Source organism: Dendrobium catenatum, unplaced genomic scaffold (genome assembly GCF_001605985.2).
Source record: "Dendrobium catenatum unplaced genomic scaffold, ASM160598v2 fragScaff_scaffold_1056, whole genome shotgun sequence".
Lineage (NCBI taxonomy): Eukaryota > Viridiplantae > Streptophyta > Magnoliopsida > Asparagales > Orchidaceae > Dendrobium > Dendrobium catenatum.
The window spans coordinates 3,938,954-3,950,537 of NW_021319518.1; the positions used below are offsets into that span (position 1 = coordinate 3,938,954).

The 11,584-nt window shown below is 40.1% G+C and overlaps 1 protein-coding gene across 2 annotated transcripts in view; it reads right to left on the minus strand.

Moving 5' to 3' along the window:
- The window catches only part of LOC110108825 (protein TRIGALACTOSYLDIACYLGLYCEROL 4, chloroplastic), a 50,153-nt gene that overhangs the window by 21,619 nt on the left and 16,950 nt on the right, over positions 1-11,584 (minus strand). For both annotated transcript variants that reach the window (XM_020839647.2, XM_020839646.2), the window contains exons 3-4: positions 5,147-5,501; positions 2,760-3,094 (exon numbers count right to left, since the gene is read on the minus strand). In XM_020839647.2, coding sequence (XP_020695306.1) covers positions 2,760-3,094; positions 5,147-5,501 — 690 coding nt within the window. The remainder of the gene's footprint in view (positions 1-2,759; positions 3,095-5,146; positions 5,502-11,584) is intronic.

The window sequence follows — 11,584 nt, forward strand, 5'->3', positions numbered from 1 at the left end:
GCTAGCTTTCTTGTATTGAGGGATGATGATTATGGAAATGAAATTCTTCTCTTTGTGTTCTCTTTGTGAGTTCATATTTTCTTGATCTCTTGGTGAGTTCAATTTTCCTAGATCTCTGTGTGAGTTCTAGGGAAAGCCCAAGGTAAGGGCAAAAGCAATACCCGCCAGTCGTTGGAAGAGTCCTCGATTCGTGGTTAGATTTTTCTATCTTCTCGTTCGTGTTCACATTCATCTCCTTCCCCTCCACTACAAGAAATCCCTCTTCAATCCCATTGCCGCCGCCCCTTGGGAACCCGCCGCCGACCACCACCACACCCCGGCCGGCCACCTTGCCGGCGACGTCCCCTCACCCACCCGACCCTTCCCTTTACAATTTTCAAATTTGAAATTTGAAATTTTCAAATTTTGAATTCTTTCCTAATTTGGAACTCCTATTTAGGAAAGTCTTCATGATGGAATTCAATTCCAATTTGATTTAGATTGGAGTTATGAAATCTATTGCCACGTCATCATCCGAAATTGGAAGCCTTTTCCTTGAATTTCCTTCTCTCTCTTAGCATGCCGCCGGCCCCTTAGTGGGAATTAATCCCATTAATTGCTACTTAACTCTCCTTCCCCAAATTTGAAATCAAATTGATTTCAAATTAATTTCCCACCCTTTCTATTCAAAATTCTGAAATTAATTTCAGAATTTGAGTTTAAAACCTCCCTCCCTCCTCTAATGAAACCGCCGGCCCCCATATTGGGCTTCCCCCCATTAATTCTTTCCATTAAGGGATTAAGTGCAATCAAAGTTTGGGATTCAAATTCCAAATTACTCCCTCCAAAACCACTTGAATCTGAAATTTATTTCAGTTTTCTAAAGTATTCCCTCTCCCTCTAGCTCACGGCTAAACCCTCCTCTCCCAAATCACTGGCTGCTCTCTTGCAACCTACTACCCAGCTGAGTGGACAAATCCGGGCTGCTGTCACCAGTCCAGGAAAGCCAAAATCAGCAAGGAAGGGGTCCAAGAAGGCCTCCCAACTGCTGCCCAGGACTTTCCCAAGTCTTCCAAGTGGTTTTCCCAAGTTTTCTACAAAACAAACTGTTGTCCCTGCTGTCCAGAGATTCCAGTAGCAGTTTGCTGCTGCCCCAACTACTCCGGGAGCAACCATCAATGGCCCGACGACTGGGAATCGTTCTCCCATGTTGAAGACTCGCTGACCAAGAAGGTGTTCGTGGATTGTGGTTGTCCAAGTCATCCAAGAAGCTATCAAGCCCCACCTACTTCCGATCCAACCCACAAAGCACCACCGGAACCTTGTATTACCTCATTCCTTGGGTGAAACTCTTTTCCTAATGCTCTTATCTTCCTAGTTTACTTTTCGTTTATGGTTATTAATGGATTCATAAAGATCATGTCAATCACTCGCTGCTAAAGCCTAGTAATTAGAAGAGTTGTGTGAGGGATCTTCTTATAACAACTAATCTTATTGTTAATATTGGAATTTCTCGTTGAAACGACTCATGTATGCAAAGTAGATTTAGTTGATTATTTAACGATCTCAACCTCTCGCATGTGTTTAGACCTAAGCTATTTTATCACCTTAATGTTATCTTATCGTTTACATCAATAGAGGATTTTGCTTAACATTGCTCTCTAAAATTTACAAGTGGAAACTTCTTTAAGCAATTCACTTTCGCATGGATTGTATCACATCACTTCCATTCTTCATCTTTCTCTTGGCACAGCTTCCTCTCATTCAAAGCCACTTCAGTTCAAAAGGAGGGAGCAACACTTATTCTCCACGATGAGTCATTACTTTTTGCATCCAAATGTATTCCCTTGCTCGATTTTGCGATTCGACCCCACTAGAAGTAGAAGCTCCTATGCTCGCGGTTTGGCAGATCGACTCCACTCGTTGTGCTCGCCCAGTTCTTTCGTTCGTCTGTTAGAGTATTAGGACCGGTTTAACTCAACTTGCTAAGCCCGGTTCTCACATCAAGCATTCCCCAACTATGGCACAATGATCCAAAATTAGTTTTGGGGTAGATGATTCCCTTATAAGCTCATATGGTCATCAGTTTAGTGGAACCAAGCCAAATTGTATGTCAGTTTAGTGGAACCAAGCCAAATTGTATGTACCTAGTTTAATCATTGGGGTGCCTCAAGATTCATATTTGACATCAAAATTTGTGCTTAATAAGATAAAGAACTTTATGTTTGAAACAAGGACTTACTATCCATTTAATAGTAATCTAAATAACAAATAGCACATAGACTGCAATTAGGAGTAAAACACAAGTTGATTTGGAAAGATATGGACCAAGAATAAAACATGCATGTAGAAACAGACTTGATTAAGACACTTAGAGATTAAACAAAAGCATGCTCATTTACATTTATATAGTTAAGCTCAAAATCAATTAGCTTCACCACTCAACTAGTTTTAAACTATTCCCAGACACTAGATTAGATGGAGCGCACTTTCAACAAATATCAGTAAAACCATAGTTCATTCTATCAAAGCTTGGGCTGAGTAACACAAATACTATTAAATTAAAGAGGCATTTATTTATGGAGAATTCGTGCAAACAAAATAAACAATATCAAGGATTGTTTTCTTTTCTTTTCTTTTCCTTTTTTTTCTCCTCTCCCTTTTTTTTTGGTGGAAACAAACGTAGAGCACAGATCCAAAATAGGTAAACACATACATAGACATCTAGCACAAGTCCACAAGTATGCAAAGAATGTAAAAGAGAGGATGGGCACATCTACCTGTTGCTGAAGAGAAACCCTCAAATTTGGACATATAGCACGGATTGAAATGACATCAGGCTTCTGGGAATTATATATGTTCTTTGCGAGAGAAGAAGCACCCCATATAAATGTGGTGCCTGAAGGGAAATCTATGTGGGCATCAAACTTCGTAAGATCAAAAAAAAGCCGCTGGAAATTCCCAAGCTGTGCTTTAAAAGTAAAGGATGCAAATAGATCTGAAAAGAGTCCAAAATTATTTTTTTGAAAGCATAAATTGAAAGAATTGCCACTTCTAAGCATTGTTTTCACATATCTTGCTGAATTTTCACCCAGAGATGCACTCGCCACAGCACCTGAAAGTATTAGCATTATCTAAAATATTAATATGACCATTTACTTAGCACAGCAGTAGCATAAAGCTATTGTTGGCAAAAACAGGCATCAAACAGCGTTTATGAAAATTGAGCCTTGCAAAAATTTAAGATGATCGCATTGTAGGATATCTGGTGAGATTTATAACAGCTATGTTCTTTACAAAGACGTAAACGCATGAATATAAAGCAAATTTTGAGACGTGCATGATTCTCTAAGCTCCTACTGCAAATTTTGCTCAATTTCAAAAAATCAAAATTTCTGATTCAATAACAATCATCTAATGATGTGCTGTGGTTCTTTTATCAATAAAAAGTCATAGACTCCAAATACATGTTCTTAAGCTCACTCTCATTACCATTACCATTGGTACTTTCTTCTCCTCAATTGACTACAGTGAATGTAACAAGCTTTTGATTGATGAAGGGATGGATACCACTATGATTCAAGGGAAATTCTGATCAATGTCTACATAACCCTTCTAAAGGATTTACCCAAGGAAATAGTTAGGATGTCCCACCGTGACTTGGAGCGTCATAGGTGGTTGAAACATGGAAATAAACTCTTCTATAAAAAGTCAAGGAAAAGTACATCAACCCCTTCCAAAAGTAGTGAGAGCGTCATGCACTACGCCACCCTTTTATAATATCTACATCATATCTCTTCTCCAGTTTATCACGTGTAAGTTTGCACTGCCGATTTCATAAACCAATTTCACAATGCAAACTAAGCTACAACTCATATATGAGGGTTGAAAAGATATTGGACCAAGGAGATTATCCCCTACTTGTAGTTCTTTCATTTTATTATTTACTGTATGATAATATCAATTATCCCAAAGTTGCACATCCATCTGGTGTGATACACATCATAACAAACATCAGTCGATAAGAACATATGACAAATATCACTTGGCTTTTTCTCAATTATACAGCTCACTATCAGATTCTTTTCCATAGGGAAAACATATAGCATATATAGCCGGCAGTTACACATTTCAAAAAGCATGGTATGCTGCAGCATTCAGTCATCACAGTACAAAAGGCAAAATATGCCAATAACACCAAGTATGGTCGACAAACCATAGGGAGGACTACACAAAGCGTATAAGTTTATGCTTTTCTCCTCTCATTCTACACAATGAAAAGCTAATATAACAGTAGACTTTTGATTGAAAACTTAGCAAAAATGTATGTATATTAAATGATAAGCAATTCAAATAACAAATTAATCTTTTGCTCTTAAGGAATTGGGTTAGTGCCCAGAAGGAGCCAACATATCTTCGTAAAATAACTGCATAAGAGATTATTTTAAAATAGAACTGTAGGCACGAAACTTAAATTTTCTAAGAAAATAGGTTGTTTGGCTCAGAAAGTGTGATATGGCATTATATATGAACAATCAGAAACTTATCTAGATTTAGATATGATATTGTTGGTATTTAGAGAGAACTCAGCACTTTCATCTAAGTTTGAAAGTATACTCACATCTTTCGACCCTATGTGGATTAAACAATAGAAAAAGAAAAGAGACTTCATATTTATCATTTTAATGATTAGGAAATATAGTGGTACATGAAAGATATCTGAATCACGATCAGAAACTGAACCGAACAAATATGCTAAAGCATAAATAAGGGATCTTTTATCCTTACATACGTTAGGTTAGAAGTAAAGTAAACTAAGGGTAACTTTTATTATATCAAAATAAAAATAACCCCATAGCTTTATCAGTTGACCCATTCTACTTAACTCACTACAAGCAAGTAAGCAGATAGACAACCAAATAATTTTAAAAAGATTAGATGTGAGACAATTTTTATGGTTTTCACAGTACACAATGACCGCCCCCTGAATATCAAATGGAATCAAGATCGAACAACCAAATTACATTCCGTGATGAAAAGATTTCATATGCAGCTCTGCAGACTCTAACCTTGTTCACTCGCAGAAGTTTATGAACTAATCACAGCATTGAAATTCACATCTTCAATCAATCATGCAACAAAGTATTAATGAAAAAGAAAGGCTTACCAAATATACAAACTCCAGAGATGTGGGGATTTGAAAGAAATACATCATATGGTTGAACTAATTTAAGCTTCCCTTCCTTCTTTCTCCAAAACTCTACATGTTTCTTCATAGAAATGGCAACTTTTGCACACAAACCAGGCAGCAGAGACATAGGCGCCTCAGTTTTTTCATTACCACCAAAGTGCTTAGGTTGCCCACTATTGTGTTGTAACAATAAATGGTAATTCAGACCAGAATCTAATGTAACTGAAGCAAGATCAATAGCCACTGACAATGGGACATCCCAATACGTTCCCTTTTTGTCCACAAAAAGTCCAGGGCAAGCTGCCTCCAGCATCAAGTTATGTCTTTGAAGCTGCAAGTAAACACAATGCTGTACAATAAAGACAGATACTGTATAACAGAATCTTAAAGGGTGTTAAGGTAATATAGCTTCCACACAAATTGATTATGAAGCACATCAAGAGTCCTCTGAGAAAACAACATAGATTTAATTAAATAGAACTATGAAGGCTGAAGTCGAGAAGCAATTGGTCCCTGTAGCCTGCAACAAATTAAAAGAGTGATTTCTACTTTGAGACCTACATGCTACAGGTTTCAACAGATCACATCCATCATAGTGATGAAGATGCTCACAAAGTTCGTTAAAAAAAGGGCAGTTTAGAAGAATTCATATCACCAAACTGTTGGGGTAAACTAAAATGCTAAGTAGCAAAAACTATCTAATTAAATCCTTTGATGAGATATCATTAAATTTATTCACCATACTAGATGCCCAAGGAACTGCCAACAATTTTCTCAAAACTAATTCGGAAAATGCAAAATCGTAATGTTCATGCATGCCATTGTGAGTAACTCACAGGTACCAAACAGGCTCATTTCACAAGGAGCTCGGCCAAGAAGAGCGCCCGCCCAAAACGAGCCATGCCCTAAGAAACATCTGCCAAAGCAAGGCTTGGAAGCAACAAGTATTCGCCACAATGAAGCTCACAATATAAGAGCTCACCTAGGATACATGTATTCCAAGCATCTTAGACCAAATAACCCACCTCGGCAAATCTTTATTCGAAGAGGTACTCGCCTTATGATGACTTGGCTCTTGTAGCAGTTCTCCTAAGCTAAGACCATTCATCTTCCAGGGGTATCTTCGTCCAAGCTACAAGATGGACACACTTATGAAACTCTGGCTCTATCAAATATGTTGATCCCCATCTCACAACCACACTGATCTAGGAGACTCGCCACTGGTCCAAGGAACTCGCCTTCATAAACTCACATGAGGTGCTTGCCTCTAAGAACATACCCAAGGAATTCAACCCAAGGACTTCCCCAAAGTACTAGTAAAAGGCATCCCAAGCCATGTTAGAGGCAGATGGTCTCCAATCTAATCCACGAGTCTTTATTAATCTATATATATTAAAATATGAATTATTTTTTTTTAATTTTTGAATTGCATAATTTCATGAAGTCTTCTTAACCCTATAAATAAGAGGATAAGAAGCACCTTTTAGAATTCATGCCATTACAACCATTTACAGATTACTCAATCTTTCATATTCTCTCCATACTCACAGGTTTCCTCATCGTATTCTTTCGCTTTGACTATCCCAACGTCTTAGTAAGGTCAAGTGTGGCCCATGGAAAAATTTAGATCCAACGACCTCTAAGATGCAATGAGTATGGATTGATGCCAGAGACAAAAAGATAAGTATATCATGAAGAACAACAAAACCAATATTTGTCAGTTAATGGAAAATTAAAACTTCACAACCCACCGTGATTTGCCAGTCGCTCGCTCCAGAGTGTCGACAAGGCAACACCAACCCCAACATCATACGCATGATAAAAGCTGCACGAGGTATCACAACGTGGAGAGAAGACAGCATGCACAACACAACCAATGTCATCATGGCTAATAAAAGGTGCCACTACAAGAGACACCATTCAAAATCACCGGATCGCCTATGTCGCAAAAAGAGAAAACGCCACGCTAGCTCGCTCATACAGTGATAAGGGAACGCACCACATTCATTAGCATCTGACCATCACTCTCTTATTCATTCATGGTTATTTAGAACAGGGAGTTTTTCAAGCATCCTGCACTAATGAAAGCAAGTGCCCATGCCAAGAACCTCTCCAAATTTTATGCATTCCAAAAGGACCATGGGAATGATATAGAGGAGTGCTAAGAAGCCTAGTGGAGTACACAAGAAAAATAAGAATGCTGAAAGAATTTGTCCTAGCAAACTCAAGGAACATGCAAGAAAAGAATCTATAGAAGACTAGGAAATGAACCAGTTCCTCCTCGCACAATCCACATCACCAAGGTAGTGCCTACTATCATCGAAGGAGCACACATCTCGACAAGCAAGTCTTAAGTTCTTTCTTCAATGTAGAACATCAAGGAGAATTCATCCAAGCTCTCAGAGATTGACATTGACACCTTTTTTTGGACTACAACCAAAATGCCAACAAGGATAAAGGTTCAAGCCACCTATCACAAGCGGAACGTCAAGAAGGCTAGACCCATCAAATAGAAAAGAAGGACGGTTGTATTGATTCTTATTTCTTACTAAGCTCATAAAGCAAGAAGTCAAGAAACTCGACATCGAATCCATTGGGAACGTTCGGTACCTAGAATAGATCTCCAACATAGTGATAGTGCAGGAAAATGGCAAATATAGGATGTGTGTGTGCACTGCAGGAATCTAAACTCGACATGCCCAAAGGATAACTACCCACTCCTAAGGATCGATGTGATGGCTGGATTCATGGTTGAGCTTCTTGACGCATTCTCTAGCAACTACCAACTAAAAAGGCACCCCATTGACAAGGAGAAGACATATTATAACAAGGGAATGCCTCTACTTCTATAAAGTAAATGTTGCTCTATATAAAAAGTGATGGTGTAACTTACTAGAGCATGATGGACCGAGTCTTCAAAGACTAGAAAGAGAGAAATTTCAAGATGTATTGGATGATATGTTGGTAAAGAGCAAGTCACAGAAGCAACACATTCAAAACCTAAATGAGACACTTGCAACACTTAAAAAGGTACAATATATGGCTTAGCCCACTAAAGTGTACTTTGATACAAAATATGACAAGTTCCTGGAATTTCTCCTCACCCTAGAAAGAATCAAAATGAACCTATACAAAATGAAATTAAACTTGGAAAGGTCATTGCCTAAATTACAAGAGACATGCAACAACACATTGGGCAAGGCGTCAGACTCAATCACTTCATCTTCAAATTGGGCAAGTGGTCGCCCTTCTTCAAAATCCTTGAAGAGCTAAGTACTTCCTATAGAGCAAGGAGTATGAGGTAGCCTTCCAACAACTAAAGCTACTAAAAAGCACTTGGTCAAGAGAAGAAAGCAACAACATCGGTCTCCACTATAAACATCTGGCTGAAATCCGGGAGAGCTAAAATTGGGACTATAGTCATGACTTTCTTCAGTCATTCAAAAGCCTAAGTCGATGCCTCTCCCCATAAGAACACATTCTTCTTCAGTTACTCAATCAAGGGCAAAGCTATGGTAATGTAGATCCTCACAAATCTTCGGTAGTACCCAACTATGGTACTGTATCCCTCAACTCCCTCAAGTTCTTAGTCAAAGGCCACTGCTACATTGCCACAATATTGGTTTGATCAGCCACCACTCCTTCCCGAGATACCACATGCCCCAAGTACTCCAAGCTAGCCCGCGCGAAACTGCACTTCTTCAAGTAGGCCATCAGCTGATGCTCCTGTAGAACTCCTAAAATCACCCTCATGTGCTCCAAATGCTCATCCCCAATCTTGATATATACCAGGATGTCATTAAAGAAAACCAAGACAAACTTCCGGAGGTTAATAAGCCCAAACGGCATTACTAGGAACTCGTAGTGCCCCTCATATGTCTCGAAAGTTGTCTTCTGCACATCTGCCCCTTTCATTCTGATTTGGTGCAGCCTGACTTCAAGTTTAGCTTAGTAAACATCACTGCTCCTTACAGCTCATCTAGTAACTCATCAATCACAAGAATAAGGAACTTATTTGGACTGTCTCCTTTTTCAAGGTTCTGTAATCCACACAAAACCTCCAACTCCCATCCTTCTTCTTGACCAGTAAAACAGAACTAGAGAAAGGAATAACACTACACATGACGATCCCCACCTTTAACATCTCACAGATCAACTTCTCAATATCATCCTTCTGAATTTGCGGGTATCGGTATGGTCGGACACTAATTGATGACACTCCCTTCTTCAAGGTAATGGCATGCTCGAGCTCTCTCTACGGAGGTAAACCCTGAGGAGGTTGAAAAACCTCACTGTACTATTGTATGAGTGGCTGAACTATAGTAGGAATGTCTCCCTCATCCCCCAGATTGACTCCTTCCAGGTGCTGCAACTCCACCAAAAATGCTCCTCCCACCTCCTGTATGGTCCTGATCAGGGATTTGAGAGATACCCCTGCTTTGGACAGCCCGGCATCCCCCTGAATAACCATCCTCCTCCCCCTACTACAAGCTCCATCCTCAGTGCTCCCTAATTGACCTTGGTATCCCCAAGGTCTGTAGCCACTTCATTCTCAGGATGACATTATTACTCCCCAACTCCAAAGGAAGAAAATCCTCCCTCACCTAAATCCTCTGAATGGTCAGCACAACTTCCCTACATACTTCTTTACCCATCTCAACCTTCCCCGTGCCCATCATCACCCCATAGCCACCTGTTTCCACTAATTTTACCCCTAACATATCTACAATCTGATTGGAGATGAAATTATGGGTTGCCCCACTGTCAATCAACACCGCCACCTATCTGTCAGTTATTTCTCCCTTCACTTTCATGGTGTGTTCGGGGTGAATCCCACCACTGAGTTTAGGGAGACCTCCGCCACATCCAAATGCAACTTCTCCTCTTCCTCCTCCACTAGCCCGCTCTCACCTCTGTCTTCAACTTCCTCGTCATCACAGACAGTGAGAACCTAAAGAGTTCGATCCTTACACCTATGCCCAAGCGTGCACTTCTCATCACATCTGAAGCACAATCCCCTTGCCCTCTTCTCTTACAACTCCTCAGTAAGCTTCTTGAAATTTCCCCCAAATCCCCCTCCTCCAAACTTCTCATTTGGTACTTCACGCACACCTCCCGGTGCAACTCCTTTAGGAGCTAAAAAAGTGGTTGTCATCCTGTATGACCCCCTCCCCCCTCGAGCTACTGCCTCAAGCCCCCCTCTCTAAATGCTTTTGGTCATCGACCAACTGTGCCAACTTCATGGCCTCCCCCAAGTCATGTGGCCTCATCACTCTAATAATTGTTCTGATCTCTGGTTTGAGCCTGAAGTTCAGCTCTAGCATGGTCTCAGAAAGCCGATCTAGCTTGCTAGTTAGGCACTCAAATCGATCACGGTACTCTGCCATGCTCCCCTCCTGCGATAAGGCGAAAAACTGCTCATAGAAGCCCCCTCCCCTACTAGTTCGGAAACGTTCTAGTAGGCAGTCCTTGAACTCTCTCCAGCTATGGATGGATAGCCTCATGTCCCTCCACTGATACCAGGCCAGTCCTTTCCCTTCCAAATACAATCCAGCTACTGTCAATTTCTCCTCCGTAAGTCTGTTGACCACAAAATACCCACATGCATCCTCACCCTCAAAGATGGGCATCTTCAACTTCCTTACCCTCGGGCCACCTTCGTTTCCCCTAAATCCACCGTAGCCCCCCATTCCTCGAAGAGGAGGTGCTCCCCAATTTTCATGCTCTTCCCTTCGACGCTTAAACTCAAATCCTTCCTCAAAATCCCCTCTCCTCCTTTCAAAATCAGCACCCCAGCAGTCGTAATCCTCCTTTCCCGTTGCAAAATCAGCACCTCTTCGTTTGTTCGTACCTCTTCTCGAAATCTTTTCCTCAAAATCTGATTTGAGTTGTCCAAAAGTTCTCCCTTCAAGACTTCAACCTTCCTTCCGGTCATTGATATCCCTTAGATCGACAAGCTCTGATACCAATGTGATAAGAAATAACCACCAAAAGTGCAGAAATTTGCTGAATTTCAAAGAAATTCAGAGAAATAGATTAGATTTTTGTAAAATTGTAAGAAATCTGATAGAAAAATACTTGAAATTCACTAATAGAATAAGAAAAACAGCACAAGATACAAGAATCTTTAATTCGAGAGGAAGATTCAACTCTCCCAATCTTTAGCCAAAGACTAGAGCCCAAAATCAACACAAGGATTTCAAATTCAACATGAAACCCTACCCTCACAAGAGAAACTAATTAATGCAAAGAATATTACAAAATCCCTAAACAAACCTTAATTTAAATTTTCCCTCCCAAAGCAATATTTAAGTGAGTTGTTCCCTCCCAAAATAATATTTAATTGAGTCATTCTCTCCCAAAGCAATATTTAATTGTGTCGTGGGCTCCACTACTTAGCTGCGTCCCCCCCCC